The 21,328-nt window shown below is 44.4% G+C and overlaps 1 protein-coding gene across 8 annotated transcripts in view; it reads left to right on the forward strand.

Moving 5' to 3' along the window:
• Positions 1-21,328, forward strand: part of AGPAT4 (1-acylglycerol-3-phosphate O-acyltransferase 4) — a 92,832-nt gene that overhangs the window by 67,398 nt on the left and 4,106 nt on the right. For all 8 annotated transcript variants that reach the window (XR_015708736.1, XR_015708735.1, XR_015708737.1 and 5 more), the window contains 3 exons: positions 2,749-2,851; positions 5,021-5,096; positions 13,492-13,690. Coding sequence is in view for 4 of the 8 variants with exons in the window: in XM_087776540.1 (XP_087632666.1) it covers positions 2,749-2,851; positions 5,021-5,096; positions 13,492-13,690 (378 nt within the window). In the remaining 4 variants the exon portion in view is untranslated. The remainder of the gene's footprint in view (positions 1-2,748; positions 2,852-5,020; positions 5,097-13,491; positions 13,691-21,328) is intronic.

Consider the following 21,328-nt stretch of genomic DNA (forward strand, 5'->3'; position numbering starts at 1 on the left):
ACATGGGCCCAACTCTCAAGCTTGTCCAGGTCCCTCTGGATGGCATCCTGTCCCTCAGGTGTGTCAATTGTACCACTCATCTTGGTGTCATCTGCAAACTTGCTGTGTGTGCACTCAATCCCACTGTCCACGTCGCTGTCAAAGATGTTAAACAGCACCAGTCCCAGTATGGATCCCTGAGGAACACCACTCATCACTGGTCTTCACTTGGACGTTGAGCCGTTGACTACAACTCAGTAGTGAGCTTGCTGTGCACCCTCCTCAGTGCCCTAAGGCTCTTGAACTCCACCATTTCATGGTCACGGCAGCTAAGGCTGCCCTTGAGCTTCACATTCCCCACCAGCCCTTCCTTGTTGGTGAGCACAAGGTCCACCATAGCACCTCTCCTCGTTGGCTTCTCTGTCACTTGGAGAAGGAAGTTATCATCAATGAATTCCAGGAACCTCTGGGATTGCTTATGCCCTGCTGTGTTGTCCCTCCAACAGATATTGGGGTGGTTGAAGTCCCTGCTGAGGACCAGGGCTTGTGAACGTGAGGCTGCTCCTATTTGTCTATAGAGGGCCTCATCCACACGGTCTTCCTGGTCTGGTGGCCTGTAGCAGATCCCCACTCTAATGTCACCTGTCCCTGCCCTCCCTTTAATCCTGACCCATAAGCTCTTCGTTGGCTCCTCATCCATCCCCAGGCGGAGCTCCATGCACTCCAGCTGGTTGTTGACAGAGAGGGCAACACCCCCTCCTCGTCTCCCCTGCCTGTCATTCCTAAAGAGCCTGTATCCTTCCATTCCAACGCTCCAGTCATAGGAGCCATCTCACTACTCTGTGATTCCAGTAAGATCATAGCCCTGCAGACGTGCACACATCTCTAATTCCTCTTGTTTATTCCCTGTCCTATGTGCATTTGCACAGAGGCATTTAAATTGGGCTCCCGATGAAGCTGACTTACTGGCTGGAGTGGCTGAATTCCTTTGTGGTGGTCTTCAGGTGCTCTCCTGCTGACCTGTGATCCTTCTCCAGGCTCTGAGCATCTGTTGCTGGCACTGGCATCAAACTGGTAGGAACGGGATGGATTGAGGTTCCCCTCCCCCTGGCAACTTTAGTTTAAAGCCCTCTTTACCAGCTTGGCAAGCCTATGAGTGAAGGTGCTCTTCCCCTTCTCTGACAGATGGACCCCATCAGCCCCTGGTAGACCAGGTTTCTCAAAGCAAGTCCCATGGTTTAAGTAGTTGAACCCCTGGCTGTGGCTGTAACCATTTATTGATTCACCAACAAATGGGTGTTTGTGTGTGAAAACTGATCTTTTTAGTGCGCTTGAAGTAGATTTTGGCTTATGTAGTGTGGTTTTGAGCTTGGGCTAAAAACCCAACTGTAGTAGGAAAAGAATAGAGTTGTTAATGCGCAATACAGTCCATATGCAGTGACAGGGTTTTGGCCTCTGTTTTCAGGATTTCCTTGCAGTGCTGAAGCTAGGCTGTTCTGTGCTGTGCTATGGATTCTGTTTTGCAATAAGAAATGTTGTGGTGAGTTTCTGGGGGCTGAATGTTGTGACCAAGCCATATTTATCTCTCTTAGCTAGGGAGGCTTCAAAACCAAAAGCAAATCTGTTCTGTGTGATAAAAGGCTTTCTTAGGTGGGTCACAATAAAGGTTCATCACTATTGCAAAACTCTAGAGCAGAAAGCCTAAAATACAGCAAGCTACGTGTGAAGTGCATGTTAGTCACTTTTGTGACAAAAAAAAAAAAAAAAGTTATTGCTGGCATTGATCTTAGAATTTGTACCATGATGTACAATTGGTTTCAGTGTCAGGAAAATTAATTGCTCTCTGGTGATTTTGTGACAGTAGGAAAATAGTGTCTCTAAGGATGTGGTCAAAGAAACTCTTGAAATACCTGATGTGGTTTAAAACAGTGAACACTTTTTCTGTAGAAACTGGTGGTTAATGCTGCCTTAGTTTAACTATGAATGACCTTCACTAATACTTTTACTGTTACCGCGTGGTCCTGAACTGCAGAAACAACTGCAGAAACAGTGTTTTCTCGAGGCTGAAAGTTTGGTTGCAGTTTTGTTCTGTGGAACTTGGATGTTGTATTCCTCACAGCTGCCTGTCTTCATAGCAGCAGGCCAGCTCACACAGGACATGGTCTGTTATTCTGTCTCTACCTTTGCCCTATAGCAAGTGCCTCAGTTACCAAATAATAGACATGAAGGGGAGGTTGTTTTGAACCTCAGCAATTCATAGTTGTATTAAGCCCTCTTGCTGTAGGATGTGTCTCACGCACGCTTTACCTATTCTTATTCAAACTGTATATATTGTTCATTTTTTTATAAAGTATTTATCTGCTTGGTTATTTACTCAGATCTGGGGGGGAGTTGCGTCATTCACAGTGAGTTGAGAAAGCTAATAGTTTTTCAACCATTTGACTCCTAGGATGTCCTAGCTATATTAACTGTCAGAAACTGTAACGGTGTTCCCTATGCCCAACATTCTGCACCTGGCAGGGAAGGAGCCAAGGGTGGAGAGCAAACCCTTCCATTCTACTGGTGCAGTTCCTGAAAGAGTCACTGGTTATTTGTCTTCTTAAAACCTGCATGTTGAATATTCCATTGTCATCTTTAACTTGGTGACAGCTCAAACTATGGTGCTATTGCTGATGACTTTGTATTTAAATATACTCCTTGTCTGAGAGAGATTGACTTATTTCCATTCTATTACTACAGTAATCACATAACCTGTTTCTCTTTTTGTAGTTTCTGCAGTCTATGATTCTACCCTCAATTTTAGAAACAATGAGAATCCAACATTGCTGGGAGTTCTAAATGGAAAGAAATATCATGCAGATTTATACGTAAGGCAAGTAATCCATATTTTAATTCCTTTTTGGCATACAGAAGCGTGTACTTGCAGTCACAATTGCACAAGTAAGGAAATACTTTCAAGTAGGTAATGAATAGCAAATCTCTACCAACCTGGCTTCACAGAACTCCAGATAAAAACACGTATGGGATGGGAAGGGTTTCTTGTAAAGTTCTGTGACTAGAAATATGTGGGGACCCTATAAAGCTCTACAGGATTTTTTGTTTGTTACTTTTTTATTCACTTGTGTGTCTATTTGTCAGCTCAGCAGCAACAGTGGGGCCTCTTTTCACTGACTTGGCCAGAATACCAAACATCTACTAAGTGTTCTGATGGGGTGGCTTTACACCTGTCTCTGGCACAGTAGTTTCCACTCAGGTGGAGGCCAGGCTCAGGGCTGTTCCCATCTCTGTTTGGTGTAGTTGTTGATGTATTTGACTGCTGCTCCCTCCCTACCAAGAAGGGGGTCATTTAATGAAAAAACAATTACTTGGATTCTGTATCATTAGTGTTTCTGTAAGTGATGAATACCCCAATGGCTTCCCATAATCTTAATGAGAATGCGGCAACTCCAAGGCCCCTATTTCCAGGCCAGGTTCTACGAGCAGCACCCGTGCTACAGGCACGCAGGGTATGTGATGGTTTAGGGTTGGACCATAGGAGCCCAGAAGTGATCCCACAAGTGATCAGTTCATCATAAGCCAATTACAGCTATAATTGGCTGGTCCAATTGGTTTGTCTTGGGTACCAACATGAAGTGGAGTGGGGTGACCTTTTCTTCTTACCTCCCCTTTTGTGCCTGTTTGAAAAAATATTTTCTTCAGAACTGTTTTTGCCCAAGGGTAAAAAGAAACTCTCTCTTGATTCCTCATGGATGCAACATGAGTTTGCATTCCCACTTGGCTCTCATGGGTAGCTCAGCCTAGTGGCCTTGTGTTTGGTGTACATGGGCTGGCTGGCTAGTATTCGTGGAGGAGCAGCTGGCCATACCTGTGTGGGCCATTCCTTCAACAGTGTAGCGGTGTGCATCTTCCTGTGACTCCCTTTACACCCTTCCAGCCTGCTGCAAGTTAACCTGGCAGAGCATGGAAATTGCTTTTCATGACTTGGGCTACCTATTTGCACTTCTGTCCTTTTGTGCTTCCTGAAAAGCTCTTACAGGCAGGTTAAACCTCATGGCAAAATTTTTTTTTTAATTAATTAATTAATTTTAATTAATTGGAGACCGTCACAGATGTTCTTCAGAATTCTTCATATTTGCTTATTGAAGTGCGGTAGGTGTTGCACTCAGTAGAATTTTTTAAAATTTGGATGGCCTTGTTTGTGTCTGCTTAAATTGTGTTGACTTCTAATGTTTGTCATCTTATGACTTTTAAATAAAGGAACAAAACAGTAGTGTCGCACCTCTTAATTTATGAACTGCAAACAGGAGTGCCCTGACTGTGAAAAGTGCTCTCTCCTGTGCTGAAGAAAGTTAATTTGATGTTGCTCTTAATGGATATTAATTAAAATATATGCTATATTGAAAAATGCAAAATTATTAAATATTGCTATTAGCATACCTAAATGACGATGACAAGGGGATTTTTTTCTGTCACAGGATTATTGACCAAAATTCATGTAATGTGATGAAAACTGTTTTGTCAAGAGAGGGTTTTTCAGTGATAGGAGGCATTTTGCTGGAAATTATCTAGCCAAGCTGCATGTAACAAAAATTACAGGAATTGTAAATGTTACCTGAGAAATACTAGAGTGCTTTACCCTAGGTAAAAGGAAAATAGTTTGTTTTTTCTCTCTAATGCCTAGCTGATTAAACATAGCCTTGAACTCTATAGGTGAAGTAAGAAATTAATTCATTCAAAACCTTTGTTTGGAAACAAAAAATTGCAAACCTTTATGTAAAAAGTGGCTCTAGTGAGCTCAAACATGATGCATTACTATTTCAGAAATCCAAATTTCTGAATTTCAGATACATCTAAAAACTGAAGGTGGCTCTAGAAGCAAACTATGCTTTGCTGATCTGGGAGCTGTTACCACAAACTAAAAAAAGGTGGAAAACGTAGTGAGTCTCCTGTCAGATGGATAATCTGTCTGTATATTGTAAGTGCTGTTCATGGGAGCCAAAGTATTTAATGTTCTTCAACTTCTCTTGTTTACCATTGGCAGGCGGATTCCACTAGAGGAAGTCCCAGAAGATGAGCAGGAATGTTCTAACTGGCTCCACAAACTATATCAAGAAAAGGTTGGTTTTTTGTCAAGACAGCATTTGTGAGCCACTAGTGCTCAGTTATTTATAATTCTAGTAGACCTTTACAGTGTGCATGTGTAGTGGTCCTGCTTTGGGGGCTTGGGGTTGGTTGGTTGGTTTGTTTTTCAGGATAAGTGCTCTGTTTTTCTGGACACAAATTGGTCTTGTGTTGTCAGTCATGATTGCCTTTATTTTGTTCTTAAAGAGCTGCAGGAAGAAAACTTAAGCAAGCCTTGATACAGTAGTTTTAAAACTCTTCTTTAGAAAGTTGCATAAGGATACAAAAAACACAACTACTTCCTGGTTGGTAGAAGGACCTCCTTCCCCTTAAAGGCACCTCCTAAATCAAGAAGTAGTTTGTGGGCTAAATGAGGTATATTTTGCTTTAGTGTATTAAAATTTCTTTGCTCACAAGCTAGCAGTGCTCATTGACAGAGCTTTAAACTAGACTTGAAGGGGGAGGGGGATAATATCAGGCTTGCCCGTCACAAGCTGTGGGATGACACACCAAGACTAGAGGGGATGGGGTGCTAGTGAGGGCCCTCAGCCTGTTGCTCTGAGACATGCTCGCTACACTGCAGCACACTTGAAGTCTTACGCAGATGAGCCAGGGACTCCTGAGGTAATAGGAGACAACAGGGAAACACCAGTGAAGTACTTCAAAGGAATTAAGGTGTGTACCTCTAAAAAGGTGACGTGGCAACAGCCCAGCTGAAGTGCCTCTATGCCAATGTGCACAGCATGGGCAACAAACAGGAGGAGCTGGAAACCACTGTCCTGCTAGAAAGCTACGACCTAGTTGCTGTTACTGAAACTTGGTGGGATGAATCCCATGACTGGAGTGCAGCTATTGGTGACTAAAGGCTGTTCAGAAGGGACAGGCAAGGAAGGAGGGGCAGAGGCATTGCCCGCTACATCAAGAAACAGACAGAGTGTGAAGAGCTGTCTCTGAAGAATAGCTACGAGCAGGTTGAAAGCTTATGGGTGAGAATCAGAGACCAAGGCAACAAAGGGAACCTTGTGGTTGGTGTCTGCTACAGGCCGCCCGATCAAGGGGAGCCTATTGACAAAACCTTCTTACTCCAGCTACCGGAGGCATCACGCTTGCAGGCTCTCGTCCTGCTGTGGGACTTCAACCACTCTGACATCTGCTGGGAAAGTAGCATGGTGAGCTGTAGGCAATCCAGGAGACTCCTGGAATGGATTGAGGATAACTTCCTAAGCCAGGTAATAGACAGCCCTACTAGAGGAGATGCGATACTGGACCTGTTGGTCACCAACGCAAGTGAGCTAATTGGTGACGTCAAGATTGGAGGCAGCCTGGGCTGCAGTAGTCATACACTGGAGTGGAGTTTGCAGTCCTGAGGGATATGGTTCAGGCGAAGAGTAAAGTCAGGACCCTGAATTTTAGGAAAACAAACTTCCAGCTCTTCAAGGAGTTAGTCAATAGGACCCCTGGGAAACTGCCCCCAGGGACAAGGGAGCAGAACAGAGCTGGCAAATCTTTAAGGACACTTTCCATAGAGGGGAAGAGCTCTCAATACCCAGGTGTAAGAAGGCAGGAAAGGAAGGCAAGAGACCAGCATGGATGAGTCAAGACCTGCTGGTCAAACTAAAGGGCAGGAAGGAAATGCACAGGCAGTGGAAGCAGGAACAGGTATCCTGGGAAGAGCATAGGGATGCTGCCCAGTTGTGTAGGGATGGGATCAGGAAGGCTAAGGCACAGCTGGAGCTGAACTTGGCAAAAGATGCAAGGAATAATAAGAAGGGCTTCTACAGGTATGTCAGCCAGAAAAGGAAGGTCAAAGAAAGCGTACCCTCCCTGATGAGCAAGACTGGCATACTGGTAACAGCAGATGAGGAGAAGGCTGAGGTACTCAACAACTTTTTTGCCTCAGTCTTCACTGGCAAGCTCTCATCCCACACCTCTCGAGTGGATGGACTGCAAGATGGAGACTGGGGGAGCAAAGTCCCTCGCACTGTAAGAGAAGATCAGGTTTATGACCACCTGAGGAACTTGAACATGCATAAGTCTATGGGACCTGATAAGATGCATCCCAGAGTCCTGAGGGAATTGGCTGACGTAGTTGCCAAGCCACTCTCCATGATATTTGAAAAGTCCTGTCAGTCAGGTGAAGTCCCTGGTGACTGGAAAAAGGGAAACATTGCACCCATTTTTAAAAAGGGTAGAAAGGAGGACCCTGGGAACTACCGACCTGTCAGCCTCACCTCTGTGCCTGGGAAGATCATGGAACAGATCCTCCTAGAATCTATGCTAAGGCACATAGAGGACAGGGAGGTGATTCGAGACAGCCAGCATGGCTTCACCAATGGCAAGTCCTGCCTGACCAATCTAGTGGCCTTCTATGATGGAGTGATTACATCAGTGGACAAGGGAAGAGCTATGGATGTCATCTACCTGGACTTCTGTAAGGCCTTTGACACGGTCCCCCACAACATGCTTCTCTCTAAACTGGAGAGAGATGGATTTGATGGGTGGACTGTTTGGTGGATGAGGAATTGGTTGGATGGTCACATTCAGAGGAGAGGGTAGTGGTCAACAGCTCAATGTCCTGATGGAGACTGGTGACAAGTGGTGTCCCTCAGGGATCCGTATTGGGACCAGTACTATTTAATATCTTCATTAATGATGTAGACAGTGGGATTGAGTGCACCCTCAGCAAGTTTGCAGATGACTCCAAGCTGAGTGGTGCGATTGACACACCTGAGGGACGGGGTGCCATCCAGAGGGACCTGGACAAGCTCGAGAATTGGGCCCATGTGAATCTCATGAGGTTCAACAAGCCAAATGCAAGGTCCTGCACATGGGTCAGGCCAGTCCCAAGCACAAATATAGGCTGGGCAGAGAATGGATAGAGAGCAACCCTGAGGAGAAGGACTTGGAGGTGTTGGTTGATGAGAAGCTCAACATGGCACAGCAATGTGCGCTGGCACACCAGAAGGCCAACCATATCCTGGGCTGCATCAAAAGAAGCGTGACCAGCAGGTCGAGGGAGGCAATTCTGCCCCTCTACTCATGCGACCCCACCCGGAGTACTGCGTCCAGCTCTGGAGCCCCCCACACAGGAAAGACATGGACCTGTTGGAGTGGGTCCAGAGGAGGGCCACGAAGATGATCAGGGGGCTGGAGCACCTCTCCTATGAGGACAGGCTGAGACAGCTGGGGTTGTTCAGCCTGGAGAAGAGAAGGCTCCCGGGAGACCTTATTGCAGCCTTCCAGTACCTGAAGGGGGCTTATAAGAAAGACAGGGACAAACTTTTCAGCAGGGCCTGTTGCAATAGGACAAGGGGTAATGGTTTTAAACTAAAAGAGGGTAGATTTAGACTAGATATAAGGAATACATTTTTTACAATGAGTGTGGTGAAACATCGGAACAAGTTGCCCAGAGAGGTTGTAGATGCCCCATCCCTGGAAACATTCAAGGTCAGGTTGGACGGGGCTCTGAGCAACCTGATCTAGGTGAAGATGTCCCTGCTCATTGCAGGGGCGTTGGACTAGATGATTTTTAAAGGTCCTTTCTAACCCAAACTATTCTGTGATTCTAAAATTTTTGTCCCTTGTTTTACTCTGTCTTTTTACCAAGGCAAAGATCCAAAAATAATAGGACAGGCTGATAAATTGCTTTCACATTGCATGCATAGAAGGCATGCATTTAAGATTCCTAATTACATAGGATGGGGGCAGAATAATAATGACTGTGTGTTTGTAGATGATTTTTTTTTTCCCCCAAATACTTTCATATGCATCCTTCAGACTTTCAGAATCTGTTTCTTGTGGGTTTTGTTTTTATGAACATAGGAGATAATGGTTGGGGGATGTGCCCTTTGAATACACACAGCACTCCCATTTCAATCAGTGGGAGTCATAGGTATGCAAGGCATGAGGGCCTGGCAGCTCAGTTTGCTTCAATAAATTGATCTACGTTATGTATTCAGACTGGAATACAGCAGTGCTTGGGATTTAGAAGTGATAGAATATAGCTACGCTCTGGTTTCCTCTCACTGGGGCAGCAAAATTCTGCTGTGCCATTTGTTGTACCCCACCCAGGACACCATGCTGGCATTTCTTTATTGACGATGGTCTAGTGTTTCTCAGCTTCAAACCATGACTACTATGACCATTTCTGGTTTAATTCGTAACCCCTCTAAGCAGCTTGCTTACAGGAATGTGGAAAGTAAATGTGTGTTGAGACCTCAGTTGTAGATCTACTAGCTTTGCCTCTGATCTCCCTTCTTGTAAATTGTGCCCTAATACCTAATTCAGATGTGACCCTTAACACCTTTCTGTGGAAAGGCATTATGTTACCCGTGGGCCTGTGCTCTCTCTACAGGCATATAAATGCAAATGGTCCTTTTGGTGAACATTGCAAAAGTCCACTTTCTGCTACTGTGACTTTATCTGTAACCTTGTTTCATGTTCCTAAGAAATGTTGAGACATTTGCAAGACAAGAACATAAATCAAATGAGAATGTGGTGATTGTTTTCCTGAATCCTTTATTACATACTTTGCAGTAAATCAAGTTTTTTCTGTTATTCCCTCTTTGGCAAGCACTCAGTTATTTCTAGTGCAAACAGAGCGTACATCTTCATAACAGCTTTGGTGGCTGGTTAAATCCATAGTTTCCTATTTAAGTATAGGAGGAAGGAATGTGTGTTCAGTTTTCCTTTCCATTAAAACCTTTTTGGTTGTGTGGCATTTTTTTAATTGGTTGGGTTGTTTTAGGTTTGGTAGTAGTTTTGGGTTTTTTTCTGAAGGTGGCATGTTCCTCTTCCTTCAGCTGTTTCATATTAGTAAAACTGTTATTTCATTGCAGTCATTCCTGGTTTACACAAGCCCATGTCTCTGTAAAATCAGACTGGGAGAATACAGAGCAGGGACAACTTCTTCAAGAGTTCTGAGATGATGAAAGCCCACCTGCAGAGTAAAAATGCAATTCTGTTTCACCTTTCTGCCATGCATCTTTAAAAAGATAATTGGATCTTAGGTTGGATAACAAGCAGCATTGCCACCAAGGTGTTGTTTCCAAAAATGAATTCTGTTCCAGGTTAATGTCTTCAGAGTCAGTAAATATTTATGATAAAATGTAACAAAACTGTATTAAAAGGGCAGTAATTCTTTGCAAGATATCCACTCATCCCCTGCTGTGTCTATTTTGGTTATAGCACTCCACTTTCTGTTTCAAAGTAAGACCAGGTATGCACGCTACTGAAAAACAGAGCTCCTATTTTATCTTGCATTATGGTTGCATATGCCGTTGCTTCTTCTCAGTGATTTTCATAATTTTGCAGTACCTTCTCAAGACTTACATGCAGTGCGGTGAATTTATGCTCTAATAGCACGATTTAGTAGGTGGGGCATGCCACAGGTACTGAGGTCAAGGCTGGAGTGCAGTGCGCTTGTGATGATCAGGGACACAAAGCTGTTTGAATGAGTGATGAAATCAGTGTTGACATGAAGGAACGTGACTTTTTTTTTGTCATTAGTAAAGGAGTGAGAGTCTGAGAAAAGCTTGTTGTGTTGTTTTTACCTCATTGCCTGATCTCAGTTACATGTACCTCAGTCTGAAGTACTGCTCTCTGGGAATCTGGTGTGTTTATGTTCTTGCTGCTTACCACTTCATTTTCTGGTTTAGCCACTGCTGCAAATGCAATGAAGAGGGCCTTGCCAGGTGAACAGTGGCACCGTGCTGTTCTAAACCAAACACTGTTCTCCTTCCTTTTCCAGGCTTACAGTAAGCACCATGTCCACATGCTTCTCTCTCACGTGGGGTGAATTTTGTCCTTCCACAGATGACCAGCACTGCCAAATTATGACAGAGGTGCAATTTGGGTTGCACGTTGCCCTTTCCCTTTCCTTTCCCTGCTATTGCTAGAAGGACTCCCTTTGACTATAACAAGGATCAGGTTGAGCATCTTAGTGCCTGGTCTGAAGAGGTACTGTATAATAGTCACAACTCTGCTAGTCCTTGCATGCTTGTTTTCTTTTTTTACCTCCTTACAGCCTCAGCGCCTGAAATGGAAGATCTGCTTGAGAATCTTAATTTCCATTAAAAAGAAAGCGAGCTTCTAACTCTTCTCACTTGTAAGAGAAGCATGGAAAACAGGGCATGAAAATATATGCTGAAATGCCCCAGGGAATTAGCAAAGCATAACTGAAGAGGGGAAGTGTACAGAACTGCAGTGTTTGGGAACAAAGGGTATATTTTTGGATACTCATTCTTTGTGGGCTTCCTCATGAAAGGGCAGTGGCGTACTTCTGCAGTCAGACCTCCCTGGTGGGAGCAGGGAGGAAGGATCCAGTTAGCCTCTCACAAGATGGTGGATGTTTCCTGATTTCCTCCCACTGCATTGCCGAGCCCACTGTCTGAAGTAACTCAGATTTGGTGGGTGCATTAGAGGGAGCATGTTTCTATGTCTGAATATGATATTTGGGTGGGTGGGATTTATTACAAACTGAAAACCAGCTCTATATGCAGGGGAATGAAAGGAACTTAATGTGGACGAGGTGATTGAGGGAAATTTTGAGGTACATCATGGGTTTAAATGCTGACTTGAGCTGTTGATGGGTACCATAGGCACCTTGCAAAAGCTTAGAAGACAGATCAACCCACAGATCTCTTCTGCAAGGAATGTGAATGTTTTTAAGGGTAAGGAATGGTAACTGAATTGCAGAGCTGTTCCCCACAACGGTGTAAAACGTGTAGTGCAGGTGATGGCATTGACCTTGTTTTGCCTGTTGTATGTTTCTTCCGTCTGCCTCAGACCTCTTGGTGAGATGTGATCAACGGTTTTGCTGCCCCTAGTGCTGTGCAGAGCCAACAAAAACTGCTGTGCTTGTTTTAAGTCTGTCTTGCTGTCTGTAGTGATAAGCCCCCTAATGGCGATACCAATAAGAGAAATTCTTACATTTTCTGGGTGATACTGGTGTTTAGAAACCTAATTGTATATAGCAGAATTCAATTTACTGATGATTAGTAGCTCCGTGTTAAACCAGTCATAAACCAAAATCCTCAAGGCACTGTAAAGAAAACTTCATACACTGTGTAATTTGTTGAAGACAGCTAATTAATTGGCCATTGTGATCCCAGTACAATCTAGCTCACATGCGTAAAGCAGCCATAATTTTTCTAGTCTCAATAAAGACAGTGCAATGCTTTAATTACTGTGTAATCTCTTAAAAGCTAAATGTTCCCTTTGAAATAGATAAAATGGTAGCAGCCTGTAATTGCTCAAGTTGCCATTAAATAATTAAAGAATTGTCTGTGTCAGCTGGAGTGTAAGTAAATGTAAAATCATACCGTAGTAGAAATAATCTTCTTGTGGTTGATTAGGACAATCTTGGCTTTGCCAGAATTTTTGGAAACTGTCATGAAGCATTCCTTTCTTTGCAGAAATTTAGCACTTCATTCTGACTAAATTGAGGTTCCTTTTTATGTGAGTCTGATTCTGACTTCATTAATTAACTGGTTCTATGTGATAACACAGATTAATAATCTTTGCTTTTGAACCAGAAGGAAGGGGGTTTCTCCCCACCCACTTCAATATCTTGGGTTGATCACATTGCTAAAGGCAATGCCCTTCACCCATAAGGGCTCTAGAGGAAGGTACTGAATTCTGAGTTTTCTGTGCTTTAAAAACACACACCACGAAACAAAAAAATCCAAACCCCACCCCATTATCTTCCTCATATTATACTAAAAGGGAGAGTCCTTTGGTCAGAACCAGTGAGAGATTCTAAACTGTTTGTATGCTCAACTGTAGAGAGGTTCAGCACCCAAACTGCCTTCTGTGTGCTTCACGGGGACAAGATGAACAAGGCTTCATCTGTGGGACAAAGCAGACAGGAGGGAGTGGTGTTCTTTGGAGTGTGGGACAAGATGGTGTCTGCTCACCTTTCTGACAGGGCTGTGGATGCTGTTTTAGAGCAGTGGTTGGAGAAAACATGAGGGAACAGAGGATCCACTGCTGAGCATGTAGCCCAAACACTTCCCTGGCTTACCAGCAGTATTTGTCCAGTAGCTGTGGCCCTTGCAGGAGGTTCAACAGTGATGTCCACATTGCTGCAGGCATGTACATCCCCTCACCCTTCTTGTTTTACTGGGCTTGTTATACTCTCCAGGGATGCCATTTTTCAGGCTTCTATGTGTAGGTGAAAGAAAGGATGCACACATCAATGTAAGCTCTTTTTTTTTTTTTTTTTTTTGACTATGTGTTCATTGACTTCAAAGTAAAAGCTTTCCAGCCATGACTTGGTCTTTGATCTTCCCCCGTGGTTACAGGCGTGCAGAAAGAGGAACGTCGAAGTCAGGAATGGCTAGTTTTGTTGGCAGATGGGGATTTAATTGTTGCCCTCATTTGTTCTACTAGGATGCATTCCAGGAAGAGTACTACCGAACAGGAACCTACCCAGCAGTCCCTATAGTACCACCCCGACGACCATGGACGCTTTTGAACTGGCTTTTCTGGGCCTTATTGCTGCTATATCCTTTATTCAAGCTGCTCATCAACATGATCAACAGTGGATCATCACTGACACTGGCTAGTTTTGCATTTGTCATTGTAATGGGTAAGTATTCTAAAACAGAAAGATTACTTACAGGGTAACTGTCAGATGTGATTTATTGAGGCTTACTAAATATAGACATGACTTGTGAATTCAACAGACCATCTGATACTATATCCATTTTAGCCTGGAATACGTTAAATAGATTCTTTTTTTTTTTTGCTTCATTTTTGTATAGTTGTATTATTTTTTGTAAGAGCTGCATACAAAATCTTCTGTTTCTGTAGAAATCAAAACAGTAACTTTCTAGTGGGTTGCCTACAAGAGGCTTTCTTTTCTTGTGCAGTGTGTTGCTGGGTTGCACTTTGAATGCCTAGAAGAGGAGCTCAAGGCTAATTTATTCTGTTGAGAATTCTTTTATCTAATCATAGTCTGATACGTCATCTGCCAGAAATCTATGAACTTGTGATTGAAGAACAGCCTGTTGCGGCCATCTACTCTGACTTATGTAGCACAGGGCATAGACTATTACAGGTGATTTCCTACAGTTCCTGTGGTAGTTCTGAACTGCCTTTGTGTTTAAACTTGTATGTTATTTAAGAGGAGGAAGGAAAACAAAACAAGGAGCTGGCCCACAGAAAGGGAGGGAGATCTCATTTGGTGTCCTTCATGGAAGCAGGAACCAGGTCAGTTTAGCAAATAACATTGTATCTGTGTGTCTGCACGTTATGGCATGTTGAGTGCCTGTTTGAAGAATAAGTTCCCTTCTAGAATAAGCCATACATTTATAAAGCAAATATTTTCGATGGCCGCACTGACGATCACATGTATTTATGGCTTCATCACCTTAACACCTGTGTATATTACAAACATCCTTTGAAAAAGAAACAGAACTTCACAGTCCTTCTGGCTTTCAGTGAGCTTGAACGCAGAGATATTAGAGTTGGGTTAAAAAGCCATGTCCAAAATAGCAACACAGAGGAAACAGGAAAACACAGAGCATTTTCTTGTCTCAGAAGTGCATCTTTGCTCTCTACCTAGGAAATTGTTCCTAACACATAATATTTCTTTTCATTCTCAAAACATCTGAATCTTGAGCAGGTCCCACGCTAGTCTGATCAAGATGAATTAACCAATCTCCTTTTGCCCATCTGTGAAGAGCTTGATATGGTAGGCGCACAATATTCTTTTTCAGAAAGTGCCCACTAAGTCAAACTCCACGTAAGCTCCTGTGGAAGCTTCTGAGGAAGATAACTGGAGAAGGAAGGATTTGTGTGTATGTGTGCGTTTGTGTGTGTGCACACACACGCAGGATATTTGCTTTGTGATGCTTTGGGCCAGAGGAAGGAAAACGAGCAAGGATAAGGTCCAGCCATAATAGTTGGTACGTTAATGTGGGCAAGGCAGAGGGAAAGGGAGGGGAATCCTGTGCTCTTGTCCTCACCTGGAGAAATTGGTGGTGCTTTTTACCCTGGGAATGTTTTATGTAAAATGCGTAAGAATTTCTTGGAGCAGTGACTACAATTTAGAAGCATCTTTTTTTCACCCACCCTACTTGTTGAAAGGCAGAAGTAGTGCTCCCTCTCCTCCTCTCCTCTCCCCTCCCCCTTCCCCCCGACCAGTGAATAGGAGGGGAGCAGAGTGTGCACCATGGTTTGGGTGTGCTCCTCAGGAATGGGAGGAGGTGGGTTCAAAATCCCCTTCAGTTACAGAGAAAGGTCAGTCGGTCTCTCCTGTGCTCTAGTTCAAAATGGGTATAGAGCAGTGGGCGGGATGAGGTATGACACCATTGCAAATACTACGTCTCTGGCAGTAGCACTCAAGAGGGCATTTGTTCTGCCTTTGGAAGAAAGGCTGGCATGGTCTATGTTTTGTACTGGGCTGTGGAACCATGGCCTAATGGGGCACTGAAGCTTACCCTTTGCAAAATTTTTAAATTTCTCATCTTTCCTTCAGCATTTTCCTCTTAATTCAGCTTCTCCACTCAGTGGGCTGGTTGTTCAGATGCCATTCCAAAGTGCCTCATGCCTTAGGTACCCTCCACAGGGAACCTCACTGCATAATTCAGGGTTCTGGATTTTAACCTCAGGGCTGGATGCTTTAATGCTTGGCATTGTGGCATCTGTGATGTTTCTGGATTTAGCCCTTATTAATTTAGTTGCATGACACTACACTCCCCACTGTAAGTGCAATACCATCTTGCCATTAGCGGCCTTTACAACTAGGTCACGTCGTCTCTCTGTCAGGAAGGGAGGGAAGGAACCTGTAAAGGAAAAAAAAAAGCTATGGTGATACTAAGAATGGACAGCAGAGAGTCCTTTTTTCTTTTTTTTTTCTTGCTGTCTTACTCCCCACTTAGCTTTCTTCTGCCTCTAGCCACAAGGAAAGATTAATAAGCAGGCTGCTGTGAGTCCTCTTTTGAATGCAGTGATAATCCAAAGGTTCTCACGTTATTTGTAATGCTGGAGCTAACAGAATGCTACAGCAGCAGTCTGCTGCCAGAATGAACGCATGAGCTCCCAGGCTGCGAAAGCACAGCTGAGGAATGCATTAAGAGTGGTGAGATTAACGGCCCGCTGCCCCATACATATCCACCACCTTTGTGGGATGCTGCAGGTTGCAGTCCTCTGCAACCTTTGAAAGACCTCTGTGCTTAGCAACAGCTCTGTTCTCACTCTGAATACCTGGTGTGATCAAACCCAAAGGGCTTGTAATTGCCCAGGATTTGCGGCACAGCAGAAGACGCTGCATTGCCTGTAGTAGTGGCTGTCGCCTGATTAGACTCAGCCAGCCACCTCTGGCTGATGAGCAGACAAAAAGAAAGATGATGTTGTCACTTATAAGCAGATAGCAGCCTCCGTGAAGCTGTGGAGGGAAGAGAATCTGTGGGAGTGGAAGGAAGCTCAGCCTTCAGTAAAACAAACAAAAAGCAGAGCTGGTTTATCCTGGTCACTTAAAAGTGGATATGTCATTACTCGCCAAAAGAGCAATGGTTCTCTTAGTATGTTACAGTCTGTTTCTGTTTCACTATATCCCTTTAAAAGCAATGTTATTGCTAGTTGGGAATCATTTGTCTCTTTCTGTGGAAGCATCTAAAAACTTCAGCCCAAGCTGTCACATTGACTTTTGTAGCCAAAAGCTGTTTCTGTAGCAAGGCCGTTCTCCCCAAACTGTGTTTTATATCCTGAGGGGTATCTCTATCATGAATGTCCTGGGAGTGATGCAGCCATCTTCTGACAGAGGAACAACCAGTATTTTATTTTGCAGTTCAGCTTTAGGCAAGGTCTCAGAAGTAACTTCTGCAATGGCTGGGAGGTAGCAGTAGATGAACACAAATGTACCTTGGAGGCTGTGACTTTTGGTGCCAGTTGGAACTGTCTGCCTGGCAGATCCAGTTCGTAGCAAAGCAGAGAGGACTGTATTTGCTGTCTTTTCCAGTGAGCAGTGATTGGTACCTGCTGGCTTAACAATGTGAGCAGAAGCTTTTTCTGTAAACCAGAGGGATTTATTTACCATTGTGATCAGGTAATAAAATCGCCTTTTCACATTGCTCCTAGTAGACCTCCTCCCTCTGTTTGTTAACTGAGGCAGCATAGGTAGCTTTGGGACGTTATTTTTTTATATGGCAATTTGACAGCTCACCTGATACTCCAGGATTGGGAAGCTTATCCCATTATAAGTAGATTGCTGTTTCTAAGGGCAGATTTCGGTACCTGATAACATTACCTTTATTAGCATAGGTGCAGATAGCACAAGATACTCCTCAACCTTCTATGACAGGAAAGAGCAGAGGAACTAGGAGGTCCTTTTACCTGGTGCCCTCTGCTTTGTTTTCAGAGTGTCATTTGTCTTTTAGACAGTCTCTGCTAATTGTGCTCTCCAGTAAAACACTTAGTGGCTTGTAAGTAACTGGCTGTTCAGATGGAAAGAACTGTAAGAGAAATGCCCCATGGCGGTCAAGCTGGAGTGAAAGCACTGTAATCCCTCAGACCCTAACTCTCAGATCCAAGGAATGAATAACCAATGTATATATAGCTCTGCTGGTTCAGCTTGAACACTTTCAGCCCTAAATAAACGCTGTCTCCTCTTTATACTGAGGATGCTGAGCCATCCCCTTTTGCTTTGTTGTGCAGCAGTTTGGCTATTTATACTCATAATAATCATTGCATTGTGCTAATATCTAACTACCGGTCTGGGACCAGGAGCCCTTTGTGATGCTACTTGAACCAACACAAGGCAGTCCCTGCTCCAGAGGATAAATGCTCAAGCAGTTTGAGGGACAAAAGTCTCTTTTGAAAACTGGCTTTAGTTTCATAGGACACATGGCAAGAGATTTATGTACTTAACTCACAACTGCTATTTGAAACTGGGGGCTGATATTTTGGTGTTAAAGCTGTGCGCAAGTCTGTCAAATGTCAGTATTTGTATTTGACAGCAGCTTCTTTTTTTTTTTCCTCCTACTTCCCCAATCTCATTTGGCTGCAAAGAACCCAGCATTAGGTTGCCTTTCATGTTTTGGTAACTTGTGTTGAAGAGGACAACCTTCATGCTCTAGAAGTACGTTATTATAGAGCTGTCAACAGCAGTTAAAAGCGGATTGTTAGTTCCGTATGCAAAAGATGAGAGCGCTTCTCTTGGCTTTTAAATGAAGAAGTAGCTCTTCCATGTCTAATGCTAAAAGCATAATGGCATCTGGGCTTATGGCGTGGGGCCAACGGTTCAGTTTCAGTTACAGATGAGAGCAGTATTTCATTTGAACCAAGCGTAAGTAGTGATGAGCCAGCTTTGATTCTGCAGGAGCTGTTGTATGTCTGCTCAACAGTACGTGCACAGTGCTATTAGAAAATGTGTTTCCATGGATCGCAGCACAAACCATGAGTGTGAGTCCTTGGTGACTTGACAGTGTCCAGGTGCAGAGGGTGGACCAAAGGGTTGGAGCATGATGCGATCTGGGCAGCAAGGCTGTTGATGCCCGTAGGCTGCGAGGAGTGGAAGGTGAGGGGCGCGCGAGCCAGCAGCGTTGCAGCAAGTTCTGCAACAGGATATAAACCCTGCGCAGGATCCTGCCTGGGTTGATTCTGCCTGTTGGTGGAGCTGCCAGACAATCTGGCCTTTCAGCCTGGCGCCCCAAACTGGTATTTTTTTTGTTACTTGCTTGTTTCTTCTCCTTTATAGTATGTAAGATAGGCCCTCAATGGCAATTTCTACCATTTGTATAAGCTTTAGTTGTACAAATCTTCATTTCAATGTATAACCTATATAACTCAGGTGTACAGCAGACTACGTATGGGAAATTTTTATGCCCCTACTTGCTGTGCTGCTTATAGCACTTGCTGTGTGGTACAAAGCCCAGGTAACAGATGAGAAGAAATCCTGAGGTGTGAGAGAAAAGTTGGAAATCCTCTGCTCTGAGCTAAGGTTTTGCTGAGGGATGTGGTACTATGTGTGGAGGTGGTGGTTTTCTTGGAGCTAAAAATGTTCCGGGAAAGGGAGCACATTTTTGGCTCTGCCAATTTGTGTTAGCTCAGCCCTCCCTCAGCTCCCAGCACTCTGGTAGGCAGAGCAGATCCTCAGCAACCTCCTGCATATTTTGGCTGGTGGGTAATGATGGGCAGAAAGATGGCAGGTGCTCAGTTACCTTCTGTAGTTTGTCGTGGAGCAGTGCAGGGATGCCTCAACTGATAGCTTCTCTCTCCTGCTTTTCTAAGGGTGGGCTTAAACTCTCACAGCTGATTAAGTTAGGCACAATTCCTGCTTGATCTCCCTTTCTCCCCATTCCTTGTAGTTTTAAGTTTAAGTTTAAGTTCCCCTTACTATAGTTGTATTTAAATCAACAGCAGAATAAATCCTTAAACATGATGGTATCACTAGGGTATGCCCTGAGGCTCCAGGAGAGTTGTGGAGAGGATGCAGGCAGTGCAGGGAGAAACCACTGAGGCACCTCAGCACTTATCCCCACTTTGCTTCCACAGGCTTGGCAAACATGAGCAGCCCCTTCTCCTTGCAGCCCACCTTCCCCAGGGTGCTGAGGGTGGCAGGGTGAAATGAGGACAGAAAGACAGTGGCAGCTTCTGCCAGGGAGCAAAGGAGAAGAAAAAAAAAAATCTGAACCGCTGAACTAGGTATTTTTTGGTGTCCAGGCAGTGGCATTCTTGGAACTGGATGAAATGCCCAGTGTGCTGTGTGGTTGCTATAACAGCTGCTCTTATTTATGCTCTGTGTCCATCTCCAGATGCTGTTTCTATCCCTTCTGGTTAAAATCTTAATGATTTCATGCTTACTATCATGTTATGATCCCAGACTGCAGGCTACATGTTGGATCTTCCTCTTGTCTTCCCTAGCTTGTGGCCACTTCAATGTCAAAAGTGTTCTTTTCTGTTCTATTTGTGAGAGCGAAACCCTTCACTTGTCCCGGTTGTGTGCATTTCCATTCACAGACTAACAGTGGAGCGTAAGTGACAGTGAGCTCCCTAGGATCCACTTGCCTTTCTGGGCTGTTCCCTGCGCAGCTCTCCGCCTGTGAGAGGGCCCTGCTTTCCTGGTGTCTCGCATCCAGGTGACCCGAGGGCAGCCCCACGGGCAGCCCAGCTTCCCCATTGCACCACTGTCTGTTCAGCCATCGCTGTCTCACATCATGTGTGACTCATCTCTGGTATCCAATTACCACTTGCACTTCTGAAAACTGTCACTTAATTTACTGTCATACTACAAAACACGAGTCTGTAGGTGATTGGTTTGTTTTCAAGTGCTGGTATTTTGAAAGGAGAAAATACACAGTGCCTTTCATCCAAGCAAATCAGACAGAAGACAATAGCTGAGGTGGGAAGGCCCCTCTGGAGATCATCTAGTCCAAACCCCCAGCTCAGAGCAGGGTCAGCTACAGCAGATTGCTCAGGGCTGTGTCCTATTGGGTTTTGAATATCTCCAAGGAGGGAGACTCCACAACCTCCCTGGGCAGCCTGTGCTGGTGTTCAACCACCTGCACAGTAAAGATTTTCTTCCTTTTTTTTCTTCTGCTCAGAGGGAACCTCCAAAGTTTCAGCTTGTACCCATTGCCTTCTGTCCTGTCACTGGGCACCACCGAGAAGAGCCTGGCTCCATCTGCTTTACACCCTCCCTTCAGATATTTATGCACATTGATAAGATCGCACCGAGCTTCTCTTCTCCAGGCTATGAACGCTCCCAGCTCTCTCAGCCTCTCCTCATATGAAAGATGCTCCCTCCGCTCCCTTAATCATCTTTGTGGCCTTCACTGGCCTCGCTCTAGTATGCCCGTGTCTCTCTTGTCTCGGGGAGCCCAGACTGGACCCAGCACTCCAGATGTGCCCCCACCAGTGCTGAGCACGGTGGGAAGGACCATCTCCCTCAACCTGCTGGAAATGCTCTTCCTAATGCAGCCCTGGGCAGCGTTGTACTCCTTTCCCACAAGAGCACACTGTTGGCATCTACCAGGAAGCCTAGGTCCTCCTCTGCAGAGCTGCTTTCTAGCCTATCATCTCTCTTCTTACTTAAATAATACATTTAGCTTTTTCAAGTTGCCCTGATTAGTTATAACATTTGGTCAATAATCTGTGCTCCACTTCAGAACAGGTTGCTTGAAGCACAAGAGAGAAGTAGCTATTAAAAAAAGTGATGGTTTTGCATGGTTGATGTGGTAGCACCAGGTTACAGCTGGACAAGCAACTGGTACAGCACAGGGCA

Source organism: Nipponia nippon, unplaced genomic scaffold, assembly GCF_047370975.1.
Source record: "Nipponia nippon isolate SJK-2023a ecotype South Korea unplaced genomic scaffold, ASM4737097v1 scaffold_4, whole genome shotgun sequence".
NCBI classification, from domain to species: Eukaryota; Metazoa; Chordata; class Aves; order Pelecaniformes; family Threskiornithidae; genus Nipponia; species Nipponia nippon.